Source organism: Hyla sarda, chromosome 3 (genome assembly GCF_029499605.1).
Source record: "Hyla sarda isolate aHylSar1 chromosome 3, aHylSar1.hap1, whole genome shotgun sequence".
NCBI lineage: Eukaryota > Metazoa > Chordata > Amphibia > Anura > Hylidae > Hyla > Hyla sarda.
Window position 1 is genome coordinate 177809706 of NC_079191.1, and position 16367 is coordinate 177826072.

The 16367-nt window shown below is 39.9% G+C and overlaps 1 protein-coding gene across 6 annotated transcripts in view; it reads right to left on the bottom strand.

The window, feature by feature from the left end:
- The window catches only part of ABCC5 (ATP binding cassette subfamily C member 5), a 169487-nt gene that overhangs the window by 96354 nt on the left and 56766 nt on the right, over window positions 1-16367 (bottom strand). For 5 of the 6 annotated variants that reach the window (XR_008891201.1, XM_056565597.1, XM_056565595.1 and 2 more), the window contains 3 exons: window positions 15150-15310; window positions 14899-15054; window positions 3183-3330 (listed from right to left, as the gene is read on the bottom strand). Coding sequence is in view for 4 of the 6 variants with exons in the window: in XM_056565597.1 (XP_056421572.1) it covers window positions 3183-3330; window positions 14899-15054; window positions 15150-15310 (465 nt within the window). In the remaining 2 variants the exon portion in view is untranslated. Of the gene's footprint in view, window positions 1-153; window positions 3146-3182; window positions 3331-14898; window positions 15055-15149; window positions 15311-16367 lie in introns of those variants that run through there. The other variant, XM_056565599.1, reaches the window with a different exon arrangement.

Below are 16367 nucleotides of genomic sequence, written 5' to 3' on the forward strand. Positions count from 1 at the left end.
TAGTACAAGATCAATATAACACTAGTTTAAACAAAAAACTGAGGCATAAAAATAAAAAAAGTAAAAGAAAAGTAAAACAAAATAAATCTTAATGCAAATACTTAATAAATTGTTTTCAACGTGCGCATTGGATAAAAAGGAACAATTTTGTACCTACAGTTGTACGGGGAAGAGAAGGACAATTTTGGCAATAAATTCCTGAAAATAAATATCAGCAGTTTAATATTATAGAAAAAAAAAAAAATACAAGCACATTGTTACAAGTCAAGTCAATTGTGTACTCTGGACACTTTACGCTTACCCAGGCAACCAGTAAAGTCTTCCACACTACCAAAAGCTCTGAATGGTTCATATTCCAGCCGACTCTTTCTTAATGCTCTTTCCTATTAGTAATTTTCTTTATCTCTAAATAAATTCATTGATTTACACTACTATAAAAGCTACATTGCCAACAAATGAACAATTAACTATTACGGATAAATAAACTATGAACTTAGGGGGAAAAACAAAATTTTATTAAAAGGTGTGGGGTTGTATTTCACCAAACAGATTCCAACAAGCACTTCTGTATTAACAGAATCACATACAATTCAGAAACAAAAAACAAGAGAGCAAGTGGGTGATATACATCTCTCAATATTCTACCAATCCATTCCAACTGGTTCTGGAAAGCATAACGAAAAAAGAAAAAAAAACTCCTATTCATCATTTTCTTGAGCTGTATCCAATAATTAAATCGTCAAGATGACAAAAAGGAATTATATCAAGATGAAACACAAAGATTCAACAAAAGATCAGAACGGTTATCGGAGGGCTGGAATCTTTTGAGTCTCTTCTAGTCCTTGTACAACAGTCTTTAAAGCTGAGCCAATCAATCAGTTGGCATGTGGCTGGCACAGATTATGAGAAGCTTTGAGCGCATATGCCATCGGAAGGTATGAAGGAACTCAAGGTTATGCATTACCCAGCCTGCTTTTCCTGTTATTACAGGAGGAGTCCGATGAGTCCATGTCCTTGTGGTTTCCCCAAATCAGCCCTGTTGGGGATCACTTTCAGCTCATAATTGTATAAGGGTAAGGCAGCACTTGGAAAGTTGGAGATACTGCACATAAGGCTGCTTGTTTGGAAATGGAACACTGGGGTATCTGCTTGTGCAACATTTTGGCACTGAATAATGAATCAGTCTACTTATAAGACACTGGATACATACAAGAAAAAAAATAAAAAAAAATAAAAGAACACAGATACAGGAAAATAACTAAAGACCTGCTTCTAGAGAGCCTTGCAGAGGCACTGTAGGAGGTGTGTGCACCTCCCGACGCCAGGAAGACGCTCAAGAAAAAGCAGTATTTTTGGTATTAAATTACAAAAAGAATAATAAAAGTGATCAGCATTAACAATTATCAATTTTTTTTTATAAGGTGGAAAAAAACTAAACAAAAAAAAAACTAAACTAAAAACAAATGTAGAATGGGAAGCAAATAATGAAAGCACTGTTAAGAGTTAATGGGAGAATCTTTGCAGATTAAATGTTACCATAGGCTTAAGCTTCTTGTGGTTGTAAGCATTCCCGTGGAATAAATAAGACCTTACCTTAATCTTGCACTGCGTGTGTTTCTGCCCAGCTTGCCTGGCTGAATCTGGCCGCAGAACTGCCACCCTGGAAATTCTAAAGAATAGCTTCTGTCATTGGTTCCACTACAGAGGTTAAGTTAGTAATGATCCCTCTCCCACCCAACCATCAGTCCAGCGTCTCACATGGCAAACAGGAGAGGCTGGATTAAAGAGAAAGAACATGTAAAACCAAATGTACTCCTACTGCACAATCCAATATTCTTCTAACTCTAAAATGTGAAATTTCAGGGGGATAGTTATTTAGAACTATAAAATTCACATCCCAGATCTCAAAATAAGTGCAGAGTTTTATCTAGTTTGGCCTTTAAAGCATGTTTTCAAACAATATTTAACCTTAGGAAGGAAAGTCTTGTACCAAAAGTATTCCCTAACAGGAAGAAAATTGCATGCTTCCATATTAGACCATGGAAAAAAAATACAGCTAAAAAAAAAAAAAAAAAAAACTCTCTAAAATGGCTTAAAAAATGTTTTATATAAATAGATATGGATGCCTATAGTTAAATACAGAGTCCATACATAACAGCTGTAAGAGTAACAGTCACCAAGTGACGCCTTTGTTCCTACTGACTAGAATAGTTAACAAGGTTTAACATAGTTTGCTTCCTAAAAACAGGAAAGCAGTTCGTTCTGAAATTAAAAATAAAAATTTTGCACAAAACCATGCAGATCATCAGAGCCAAAAAATTTAACTAAATCCACACAAGATCCAATACAATTCATAACGACCAACACAAAACTAATATAGATTAGCTCTTTTCTAAATCCTAGCATCTCTAGAAAAGGTCTGAAAATGAAGACACAAGTAATTTTACGTGGAGCACCCATCACCTATGTAGTATAACAATGACAGAAGCTCTTCTTAATGAAGTTTGTTTTGTTAGGCTTTGAGGATTCTAGATTAACAGGACACCTACACCTTTAGACTCTGCATATCAAAGCAATTGTATCCTCATAAAAAAATAGAACAAATTGATGCTATCAGAGATCAAGGGCAAGCAGTAAAGTTCAATAAAAAAAATAATTGAAATTTTAACAGTGCCCCATATGTACTTACCTATACATTACACCTTCATCTTTAAACTGCACACTGAAATTTAGTACTAAAAGCAGTAAAATTGCTATACACCTTATGAAAAATTAGCAGTAAGTTGCAATGGAGAGAACAGGATGCTATTGCTGGCTGAATACATGCTTTTACAAACACTGTGGAACATAGTGAGGCATGTAGCACCCACTGATGGTTTAACAGAAAAAACACTGCTTCTATATATTAAGTAAAATATACATTAGCCAAGTCATAGCCACATTTGCTAGTGCTATATATATATATATATATATATAGCTGGGATCCTGGTTCAGCAATTTGTTTTATTTGCCAAAGGTCACTACACTCTCCGTCAAAAAAATAAAATAAAAATATAGATAAAAAAAAAAACAGGTATTAATTCTGCAGATCTAAACTAAGGGCAAAGAGGGGACAGAATTAAAAAAAAAAAATTCTAAAGATATTACCTCTGGGCACATGAAACAGGGTGGAAACTACTTACTGGACCAATGAAGCCAGCCAGTTGAGTGAGCATCAGGCACATGATGGAGATGATCAGCCTAGTGCGACAGAATCTCCACACAACACCCCTAAGAGAAGCTTCATCTCCTCCTCGCTCCTTCACCTCCTCAAACCACAGTCTTTCTAGCCTGTATAGAAACAAAACAAGGTAAAGTAGCTATTCTGCTAAGAAGTGTTATAACCAAGACAAGAAGGGAAAACACATTATAATTTAAACAGACACAGAAAAATAAAGCCCCTGATATAAACCCCTGGAGAACAGGTTTTGTTTCCTACAATTGACAGCTGTGTGATTCTAACTGGTCCCTAAAGCATGTCGTTGGATGATCGCACCATCTCTGGCAGAAGCACCTATAGATTTCTTTCTCTGTGCAGCAGGAACCAACAGCTGCTTTTCTCCCAATCTGCGAACTGATGCACAACTAAAATCATCAAGTAACTATGAGAGGATGTTCCTGTTAGTCCCTGCAATCTCTCTGGAGAGTCCAGCTGTCTATTACCATCACCCTTCCCAATTTCTTTATATACAGTAGTTGCTGTGTATGCAGCTCAGGAAGACCAATAAGGCATCCCTGCTTCAGTTTTAGCAATCAGATCACCACCAGGTGCCACATTTCTGCGGGGACTCTAAAAACAGCTCAGCTTCGCAGTGACAGAGGGTTGTATTTCCCCTGTACCTGAGAAAAAGAGGTCAGATCCTCATAAGTGTCCATGCACACTACGGAATCTCACAGCAGAATTCTGCTTGGAAATTCTGATGCAGCAGAATACGGTTGCTGTCAATGAATGGGATTCAGCTGCACACAGCACAATATCAGCAGCAGAGCTTTTAGTCACTTAAATTAATCTGTCCCAAAAAATGGACTTGTTTATTCTTTTGGCGGAACACAGAGTGAAATGTACTGCCATCTACAGACATGCGCCGGTCTCCCTCAGAGTCTCAAATTGTGTAGTGTGCATAAACCCTTAACGACGAGTGCCATAAATGAACGGCACTGCAAAGTGTCACTTTGCGCAGTGCCGTATATACGGTGCTGCGTTCCTTGACCCCCGCGTCTCCGGACGCTGTGATCTGAATGGGATGACTGCTGATATCTATCAGCAGCCAGGCCGGTATATCGCCCTGGGGTCCCGAGACCTACCCCCCCCCCCCCCTTGTCGGCATTCGCCGTGATTAGTCGGTAAATTCTGACCAGCGAATCACGGCTTTTCCGGGATGATCGGGTCTCTGGTGACCAGATAGCCTGGAAAATAGGGATGATTGGAGCTGTCAGAGAAAGGTCAAAGTTGAGATCCCTGCTCTGCACGCTCTGGAAGTCCGGGCTGAGCGGGCAAAGATTGCGGCTGTAGTTACCAGCAGCATACAGCAGGAGGACCAGCGGCGGGGAGGATCGGCGGCGGCAGCAGAATGCAGCAACCACAACTAGCATACACAGATAGTCAAAGGCTCTGTGGGCATGCTGGGAGTTGTAGTTTTGCAACATCTGGAGGGCTACAGTTTGAAGACCACTGTATAGTGGTCTCCAAACTGTGAACTTCCAGATGTTGCAAAACTACAGCTCCCAGCATGCCCTTTGGCTCTCCGGGCATGCTGGGAGTTGTAATTTTACAACAACTGGAGGCACACTGGTTGGGAAACACTGTCTGTTTCCTAACTCAGTGTTTTCCAACCTGTGTGCCTCCGGCTGTTGCAAAACTCTAAAATTGCGGTCTTAGTCCATGTGGCTATAGAACTCCTAGAGGCTTTCTTGCCTCTATTAGGGCCAGCAAACTGAATAAACAGATTGTCATCCTTCCTCCACTGACTAGTTCTTTTAATGTAGATGAGGACAGCTCTTCTAACATCCAATAGACTACATGATTTTTCTAAGTCATTTTTGGGATCTGAACAGAAGGATGGAACCACAATATCCTGTGATCTATGAAAGGTAGAGACAACTTTAGGGAGGAAGTTAGGATCAAGCTTAAAAATTATTTTGTCATCCAAAATTCTGATATAAGGCTCTCGGATAGAAAGAGCATGAATTTCACCTACTCTCCTAGCTGTAGTGATGGCGATTAAAAATATAGTTTTGAGAGTCAAACATTTTTCAGAAATAGGAACCAGAGGCTCAAAGGGATCCAAAAGGAAGAGCCGCTAGAACTGTATTTAAATCCCACTTAGGACAGATATTTAAAGTCTTAGGCCTGAGTCTACTGGACGCTTTAATAAACCTTGAAATACACATGTTATCAACCAATTTTACATGATAGAGAGCACTGAGAGCAGAAACCTGTACTTTGAGGGTACTAGGGGAAAGACCTAAATAAAATCCCTGCTGAAGGAAGTCTAGAATTTTAGGAATCACCGGAGTGTTGATAGAAAAAGAATCCCCACACCAAGAGATAAATTTCTTCCAGGATTTTGTATCGATTCTAGAGGTAGTGTCTTTACGGCTAGATAGAAGAGTATTTACTACCTTTTCAGAGAAACCTTCTTTCAGCTGAATGGACTTTTCAATTTCCAAGCTGTCAAGCTGAGGTTTTTGGTCTGACGATGAAAGGATTGTGCCTGGGACAGCAGATCCTTTTGAAGAGGAAGACAGATGGGATCCTCTACAGCCAGAGTCTTTAATAGAGAGAACCAGCTCCTCTTTGGCCAGTATGGAGCTACTAGGATTAGAATGCAATGATAGTTCATTAGCTTCTGAAGGACCCGAGATATTAGCGGCAGGGGAGGAAATGCGTATCCCATAGTGAATGTCCAATTCTGAGCTAATGCATCTACTGCTAGCGGAGAATCCCTTGGTTTTAGGGAATAGAATAGATCCACCATGTGATTTCTCTTGGTTGCAAACAGATCTATTTGAGGATCCCCCCATCTCTCCGTAATCATCCTGAATGCCCACGGAGCTAGAGACCATTCCCCTTGGTCTAATATGTGTCTGCTCATGAAGTTCGCCTCCAAGTTCCAGACCCCTTTGAGATGGACTGCTGAGATAGAAAGCACCTTGTTTTCTGCCCAAGAAAATACTTGATGCAAAATTGACTGGAGAGCTGTGTACCTTGGACCTCCCTGACGCCTTATAAAGGCCACTGCCGTCATGTTGTCCGAGTAAATGAGGATATGGCGATTTTTGCAGATCTCCTCTAACTCTTGGAGTGTCATCCATATTGCCAGTAGCTCACTGAAGTTGGAAGATTTTCTTGCTGTCTGAGGATCCCATTTCCCTTGGACTACTCGAGACTGAGTGAGCACCCCATCCTTCTGCACTGGCATCCGTTGTTATGAGTAACTGGTTTGATTGAAACCAACTTACTCCCTTCTTTAAATTCTTCTTGAACGTCCACCATCTTAGATGGGTTTTTACTTGAGTGGGAATTATCACTCTTCTGTCTAAAGATTTCTGAGACTTGTCCCAAATGGCTAGGATCCACTTTAGTAGAAGCCTGGAGTGGAACTGAGCCCAAGCTACTGATTGGATGCATGTTGTCATATGACCTAGAGTGGACATTGCTGTCCTGATTGTACAGGAATGGAGGCTTAGAAACCTGGAGACTAATGCCTGCAGTAATACCCTTTTGGAATCTGGAAGAAAGGAGGTCTGGATCCTTGAATCCATAAGGGTACCTAGGAAATATTTCCTCTGACTGGGAATAAGATCTGATTTGTCTAGATTTAGGATCCAACCCAACTTCTGGAGAACAAATATAGCTCTCTGTAAATGAAGTTCCAGTTGAGGAACTGAGTCCGCCACTATCAGTATGTTGTCTAGATAAGGGATAATTAGAATAGACTCCTTCCTGAGAAGGGCAACCACCTCTGCTAAGACTTTGGTGAAAATTTGAGGCGCAGATGACAGGCCGAATGGGAGACAAACAAACAAAGTGGCGGACCCCGGACAACCACTGGATGGCAAATCTCAAATATTTTTGGGAATTTGAATGGATGGAAATGTGGTAATATGCATCGCGAAGATCGATAGTCGCCATCACCGCCCCCTCCTTTATTAACTGAACTGCAGACTTCACAGTTTCCATCTTGAATTTTTTGTAAACCACAAATTTTCAGGGGTTTCAGGTTTATAATTGTACGGAACTTACCGTTTGGTTTGGAAACCAAAAACAGGGAAGAATAATGACCTAGGCCCCTCTGAAGGAAAGGAACCTCCTGGATAGCACCCATGGAGAGAAGGTCCCGAATACCCTTGAGAACCAATTTCTTTTTTTTTTTCCACTATGCTGAGTAACAACATACATTGGAGGGGGAGGTGATGACAACTCGATCTCTAATATCCAGGGATTGGGAATTTGTGACTCCCAAACCGGGGCAAAATGGGAAAGCCTTGCCCCCACTGGCCTGGCGTCATTGCTTAGGGTTGGAAGAGGACTGACCGGGGTTAGTAAAGATATTCCTACCCCTACCGCCCTTCTTGTAAGACCAACGTCCTGTTTTCCCTTTACCTCCTCTGAAGGAATGGTCTAACTGGGAAAAAAGACGAAAAGGAGACTTTTTAGGTTGGACCTTATCTAAGGGCAATCCTTTTTTATTGTCTGCTGCTTTTTCCAGAATAGAATCAAAATCTGGACCAAACTAAAATTTTCCATGAAAAGGAAGGGAGCAGAGTTTACTTTTTGAAGTCATGTCTCCCGACCAAGATTTTAACCACAGTACACGCCTAGTGGTATTGGACAAAACAGCAGTACGAGAAGCAAGTTTTACCGATTCTGCAGAGGCATCTGATAAAAAATTAGATGCCATCTTAAGCAGAGGTAAGGATTCCAAAATCTGGTCCTTATGGGGTATCAGACTGGAGGTGGTATTCCAACTGGTCTAACCAAACTCCTAAAGTCCTGGCTACAGAGGTAGAGGCTATACTAGGCCTTAACAGTGAGGAAGCAGCCTCCCAGGATCTTTTAAGCAAACTCTCTGACTTTCTATCCATTGGATCTTTAAGTTGTGTAGCATCCTCGAAAGGCAGAGAGGTACGCTTTGCAACTTAAGCAACCGTGATATCTATTAATGGTATTGTGTCCCAGGTGGTAGACTCTGTAACATCAAAGGGATAATGCCTTTTTAGACCCCTAGGAATAAAGGCATTCTTTTCTGGCTTAGCCCATTCATCTTTAATAATTTTATGCAAATTTGTATGAACAGGGAAAGTACAGGGTTTCCTGTCTCCTAGGCCTCCAAAAATGTCATCCTGGATAGACAGTCTCCTGAACTTCCTCTAAATTCAAGGTAGTACAGACAGACTTAATTAAGGATTCTATATCATCAGAATTAAACAAGAATTTTTTCAAAGAGGAATCTTCCTCTTCATGAGGATTTTCCACAAATTCTCCTTCTTCCAATTCTGAAGATACACTTTCTTCAGAATCCGAAAAAGTCACCATTTTAGTCTTTTTTTTTTTTACAGCTGAGGCATTAACCAAAGTAGTAGGAGCCACAGGGGTAACAGGTGTAAAAGAGGCCAATGCGGAGTATCTCTGAATGAATCATGGATTTAATTTCTTGCATAAGAGTTGGAGAGTCATCTTTTACTACTGATGCAATACATGATTTACAAAGAAGTTAAGAAGCAGATTCAGGAAACTCCTTATAACAAATAACACATTTCTTAGGTTTTGATTTTTTCGGTTAAACCGAAGAACCTGCAGAATCCTTGTCTCCCTGCAAATACAAGGAAGAGAAGGATAAAACACCATGCAATAAAGATAGGCCAGGGCGAACCCATAGGCCCTCAGTACTCACGGATCCTGGGATCACTGGAGGATCTGGAACCTTTGCAGGTGAGCTCATGATGCAGCCTTGTATCTTCCAACGCTGGAATCAGAGCAGCTTCCATCTGGGAGAGGGGCTTCTTATAAGAAAAAAGCCGGTCTCCAGATTCAAATTCCCCGCCCGAGCGCAGCCGGAAGTGACGTCAGACGCCAGCATCCCCGGCCGGAAGAGCCGGAAGAAAAATAACTAGAAGCTCCTCGCTGAAGGCAGAGCCCGCTGGAGGAGACCGTACAGAGACCCGTACACTATACGGTGCTCCCCCGGTATCCCTCCACCTCCATGCTCCCGGAGCGGACCTACAGAGAGGACCGAACCACGGGGAGAAAAAGACAGGGTGTGTGCTATGCTCACACCAGAGTCCGCAAGGCCCCGGTAAGGACCTTAATTTCTTCATGCAGGAGAGTCAGAAATCCCCTGCACCTTTCAGCTCCTTCCCTGACAGGGACAGGAAAAAACACTGGTGTGGACAGAAAGGGGTGGGGAATTTAACCTCTCAGTGTTTTTTCCTGTCCCAATCAGGAGGAGGAGATAAACTCATGGGTGCCGTCGTGGAGGGAAAAAACTAATTTGTGTGGGGAAATTGAAAAGAAAACCGCAATTTTGCAAGGTTTAGTTTTCAAGCTGTACAATTTACGGTAAAAGGGACACTTTTCTATTATTGTACCGCTAAAAAAAAAAAAAAAAAAAAAAAATTTAACCAGATTAGTAAATTTAAAATCCCTCTATTTTGACGACTTATAACTTTCATTTTTCCGTATAAGCAGCAGTATGAGGGCTCATTTTTTGCGCAGTGATCTGTACTTTTTATTGATATCACATTTGCACGTATAAAACTTAATACATTTTTTATAAATTATATATTTTTTTAATATGAGGTGACAAAAAAGCAGCAATTTATAATTTTTTTTTTTTTTTTACATTAACGTCGTTCACCGTCCGGGGCGATACCAAATGTAAATTTTTTTTTTTTTTTAATTTTTTTTTTTTTTTTCACTTTTTGGGGATAAAATGGGAAAAGGGACAATTAACATTTTAATTGGGGGAGGGGATTTTTCACATTGTTGGATGATCAGATGCCGGTGGCAGTGCTGCGAGCGATCCGATCATCCATATTTCTGGCCGCACTGCCGCAGATGCCGTGATCTGTATTGATCATGGCATCTGAGGGGTTAATGGCGGACATCAGCGTGATCGCTGATGTCCACTATTCCTGGCGGGTCCCTGGCTGCTGATAGCAGTCAGGACCTGCTGTGCATGACGAGAGCACCACCCTGATGCTCGCGGTCACGTACAAGACGTAAATGTACATCCTGGTGCCTTAAAGGGGGTTATCCAGGAAAAAACGTTATATATATAAAAAACTAATTTGTGTGGGGAAATTGAAAAGAAAACCGCAATTTTGCAAGGTTTAGTTTTCAAGTTGTACAATTTATATATATAAATTTATATATAACTTCTATAAGTTATAAGATATATGTATATATCTATCAACTGGCTCCAGAAAGTTAAACAGATTTGTAAATTTCTTCTATTAAAAAATCTTAATCCTTTCAGTACTGAAAGTTAAATTATGAGCTTCTGAAGTTTAGGTTGTTCTTTTCTGTCTAAGTAATCTCTGATGACACGTGTCTCTGGAACCGCCCAGTTTAGAAGAGGTTTGCTATGGGAATTTGCTTCTAAACTGGGCGTTTCGCAAGACACGTGTCATCAGAGATTACTCAGACAGAAAAGAACAACCTTAACTTCAGAAGCTCATAAGTACTGAAAGGATTAAGATTTTTTAATAGAAGAAATTTACAAATCTGTTTAACTTTCTGGAGCCAGTTGATATATAAAAAAAAAAAGTTTTTTCCTGGAATACCCCTTTAAGTACCACCCCACCAGGACGTACATTTACGTCCTGCGTCGGTAAGGGGTTGAAGCAATAAAAAATATATATAATTTTTGTTAGGCTTTACTATTTTAACCCCTTAAGGACCACAGGTGTTTTTTTTTCACTTTCGTTTCATCCTCCTCACCTTCTAACAATCATAACGCTTTCAATTTTCCACCTAAAAATTCATGAGGGCTTGTTTTTTGCACCACCAATTTTACTTTATAAGGACATCAATAATTTTACTGTGATGTCCCGATACAGGTACACGTTCCTTTACTACCTGTAGGCCCTGTCAAGTTGAATCCCTCAGTGGCCTAGGGGCTCCCCTGCAGGGACTCCCCTTGTTCTCCTGTTGGTTTAATAAATGTGGTGTATGTACCTATAAGAGCATAGACAGGATCCTTATGTCTAGATAGTATACAGGACCTTTGGAGGTCTCAAGAACCTCTGGTTGTAACATGTACTCCCCAGAGAGCACCAGTTTTAACCTATGACCCACAGCTTGACCAATGGGCTATAGTCCAGCCCCCCATTATATAAAGGGGTGACCATCTTTAATTAGCTCTCTTAGCTTTACCACCTGCTGCAGAGAACAAGTCTTTGCTGAAGCAGCTACCAGGGATGTTCAGCATCTGGAGTACCACAAAGCTATAACTCTCCAGTAAGTCTATGTCTGCTGTCACTACAACTAGTCAAGTCAAATTACAAGTCAAAGTCAAGTTTATTACAAGTATTGGTCCAGCAAGCTGCGAGGTCCTCTGGGTACTGGCCACCTCTCTGGGAATTCTGGCCTTAGCTGTGAAGATAATTACACATGTCCTCTATTCAGTAAAGCCTCCGTTTACCCCTAACTGGTCGTAGACTCTTTATTCACTACTAGCCGGTGGGATAGCGGAGAATCCGGGAGTGTGGTGTCCCGGAACCCGAAAACCACACTGGTATCACAAACCCATAGGGGTTAATATCATCTGATCCCATCACTCTCACCACAACACCCCTGGTCCCACCATTCACCGCAGCGGTGCACCACATTACCACAGAATCTACGTCCAAATCAGGAAAAAAAGATTTGTGGTGCTAAATTGAAAAAAAAATTTGGCATTTTGTAACTTTTGGGGGCTCTCAATTCTATGCAGCGCATTTTTCGGTAAAAATCACACCAAATCTTTATTCTGTAGGTCCATATGATTAAAATGATACCCAGCTTATATAGGTTTGATCATGTTTTACTTCTGTTAAAAAAAATGTAACTTTATGCACGGAAATTAGGTTTGAAATTTCCTCTTCCGACCCCTATAACTTATATAATTTTTCCATATACAGGGCAGTACGAGGGCTCATTTTTTGCGCCATGATCTTAAGTTTTAATCGGTATCATTTTTGTTTTGAAGGGACTTTTTGATCGTTTTTTTATACTTTTTTTTTTTTTTTTTTTACAGTATACCAAGTGACCAAAAATACGCAATCTTGGACTTCTGTATTTTTTTTTTTTAATGTAAACGCCATTGACCTTGCGGTTTAATTAACATTATAATTTTATAGTTCGGACATGTACGCACAAGGCGATACCACATAGGTTTATTTTTATTGTTATTTTTTGTTTTCATATTTTTTTATATGGAATTTGGGAAAAGAGGGGTGATTAAAACTTTTTTTAAACTGACTTAGGAGGAATCATTAGATTCCTCAAACAGATCAATGTTTTTTCATAGAACCACATTGATCTGTGTGCTCTGCGCTCGATTGATAAGGCCTGGTCCTGCCAGGCTTTATCATTCTCAGTGCCGCAGCCAGCACGGAAGGAGAGGTAAGCTCTCCGGCTACCTCAGCAGTGGACCACCAGGGAGCATTTACCGGTTCCTTTAGATGCCACTGTCAGCTTTGACAGTGGCGATCTAAAGGGTTAATAGCCGCCCGTGACGATCGCTGTATGTCGGCTATTAACGCTGGTCCTCAGCTACAAGAACCAGCTGAGCGCCGGCATGGCCAGGCTTGTGTCGGGAGCCCGCGTCATACCCCGATAACAGCACAAGGACGTGTATACACGTCCTTTGTCATTAAGGGGTTAAAGGGAATCCGTCCACTCTATTTGTTGCAACCACCATTAGATAGAAGTTATGGTGTAAAAACTCAAAAGGAGTACCTGTCAATCAACCTTACACACCTCCTTGAAGCCCCTCGCTGACTGAATGTCAAGAGCCCTGTACATCAAGCAAAGAGGGGCTGAGAGGTGTGGCAAGGACCTTAAGCATCTCAGTATCATCTCCTTAAAAATTGGCTTTAAAAAGTTAAGCTGCAGTTTTTATTGGTACATATGACTTTTTGATCGCTTTTTAATACATAATTTCTCACCAATATAACTCTATACAATACTAATGTACAGAGGTGTAATGTCATTTTTACACTATTTCATTACCTTCCCCAGTAGGGTGCAACAGAGGTAGGATGATAGCAGGCCTAAAGACCCCCATCTGACATTGCAATTCAATTTGTAATACCAATAGGGTTACCGAGAGCCCCCTCTCTTTCGAGAGTTAAAGGGGAGTGTTAAAATAATAATCGTATTACTGGATCTGGTCAAAGAAAAAATACCAGATACCCCCTTGTTCCATGCAACTCCCATTTAGTTCCTTATGATTCCCCTATGCTTGACTCTTCTGCCTGCTTCTGAGACAAAGTCAGGAGCAGGAACTGCTTGCTTAGCCAATCACTGGCCACAGCAGTGTCCCATCTCTGTTAGTGCTTGGCTAAGCGGGCAGGTTCTGCTCAGACCTCATCTCAGAAGGTGCCAGAGGAGGCAAGCATCGGGGGACTCGAAGGAGCAGAATGGAAGCTGCAGTGGGACCTGAGGGGGTAGGTCAGTATCTTTATATTTTTCTGCAATATTATCATTAAAAACAATTGAATGACTTGGATCAATAGTTTCCCAAACCTAGAAGTATGTCTGTGTGGGCTTTCGACCTCTAAATAGAGCTTTGAATTAGTTACACTATGTTAAACTATCTGGCAAATTCCTTTTAAACTGCTGTAAAGCAATGTGTGGATGATGGGTAGCTACTGGCACAGAATTTGGTTAGGTGGTGGCAACAATTTGAGTATTTGGTGTGTAATTTATTCTCAAATTGTCACCTCAGTGAATGGTGCAAAACTGAGCGAGTAGAAATCAATCACTTGAGGTCTCAGCCATGTTATATGCTAGAGAAATGTGGATGTGACAAGTGTGACAACCATTATTAAAGGGTATACTCTGTATCTGCCATAGCAGGGTGCACCCGTGTATTAGGCTGTTGTGCTGGCTATCTTTCTTTTTGCTTGTATATTATTAAAGGGAATGTGTCACCAAATGTGTTTTTTTTTATTTATTTATTTTTTTAGAGGTTAAATAATTTTTTCAAATTTTTATAAGATTTTTGGTAATTTTTTTTAAATGTACTTGTCACAAAATATGAAAAATTTAATAACTTGTCACATTTCTAACTGTTGACCTGCAGAGGGAGCTAACATGAAGAATCTGGTGAAAGCAAGCAGCTTGTCTGGCTGCTGCAAATTAGACCTCGTCCATCTACCTTCCTCCTCTGTCTATGTGAAAAAAACAAGAGGGTGTTTTGTAGTTTTTCTTCAATTCCACTGTCACCATTTTGTTGGTGCCTAAAGTACATACTAGATGTCTCTTAATAGGTCACTGCTCCTCAGGGACTTCAAGAAAATGGTGCTGGCTCCCACTTTAAGCCTGTGCTAGCCTGTGGTAAGCAGTCCATGTTTTCCTATGAGACATGCTGAGTCTTAACTTTCTTATGACCTGTGCCTGCCATAAAGCAACTGTGTAGGTGTTGTGAAGTGACATACCACAAAGAGGCTACAGTAATGGCAGCCCCCAGTACACACTTTATTAATAAATAAAATTAAAACTACATTATCCTAAAACTAACTACATAAATGAAATGCTTTATCCTGATAAAATGGTGACACATTCCCTTTAACTGTTAACTAACATTTTTAACATAAACCAAATAAATACATTTCTAATGAATTAGCAACAAACTAAGAACAACATACCGTCTGCTATTAATATCAGAAGACTCATGGCGAGACAATGGCCAAATATCTTCAAAATACAATTCTCCCTTCTTGTATGCTTTACGTGCCAGTGGTGTAAGCCAAGAGAAAGTCATGAAAGAAAATAGTCCAGCATTATCCACAGGGTGCTGGTGTCTGTAAAGCACAAAAGACAAAAATAAAAACAAAGTTAAGCAACAGCAACTGAATATAAGCTCTAACAAACGAGAAAAGGAGAAAAATCTACTTACTTGGAAGTAGTTCTGAAAGGCTTCAGCAAGTGCAGACCATAGTGGTATTTGCTACTGTGGTGGTTTTCACCTAAGAAATGCAAGTGTGAGTGCATGGAAACATCCAATGGAAGTCCCTCAGCTCTCGCAGCAGTCTCCAAAGCATCCTGGCAATTCACGTTCTTTAATAGGAAAATTAAAAACATAAGATCAGTAAATACTGAAAGTATCAAAAAGAGAACACTAAAGATGACGATAAATATTAGAGAGTTGTTGGTCAAAAGCCTAACTCCTGTTGGAGTCCCTGGGATAAATTAAGGGGATAAAAACATTTTCAACAGATCATCCCTTTAAATAGCTTTACCCTATTGACAAATTTTTTCCTTATTTCAAAGTTCTTAACCCTTTTAGGACTCAGCGTTTTTCCACTTTTGTTTTTTCCTCCTCACCTTCTAAAAATCATAATGTTTTCAGTTTTCCACCAACAGACCTACATTATGGCTTGTTTTATGCGCTACCAATTTTACTTTGCAATGACATCAGTCATTTCACCACAAAATCTATGGCAAAACAAATAAAATAAAAATTTGTGGGAATTTAAAAAAAATAAAAAATAAAATAAACAACGCCATTTTGTAATTTTTGTAGGCTTCCCGACTTTTCGGTAAAAATGACACCTTATCTTCATTCTGTAGGTCCATATGGTTTCAAGGATACCCAATTATGTAGGTTTTATTTTATTTTACTACTTAAACAAAAAAAAAATATTATAAATACATGCACCAAAATTAGTATGTTTAAAATGGTCATCTTCTGACCTCTATAAACCTTTTTATGTTTCCGTCAACAGGGACGTGTGAGGGCTTTTTTTTTTTTCGCCGTGGTCTGTAATTTTTATCGGTACCATTTTTGCTTTGATGGGGCTTTTTAAACGCATTTTTACACTTTATTTATTTATTTATTTATTTTTTTAAGGGTATACAAAACCACCACAAATACACAATTTTTCACACTAGTATTATTTAACGTATACAGCATTTGACCATGCAGTTTAATTAACGTAATATATTTATATTTGGGACATTTACGCATGTGGCAATACCACAGGTTTATTTTTGTTTACGTAATATATAATTTTTTTTTTTTTTGTGTTTAAATGGGAAAAGGGGGTGATTCAAACTTTTATTAGGGAACTATTACATGCAATCTTCTGTTTGCATACACTGTTCAATGCTATGC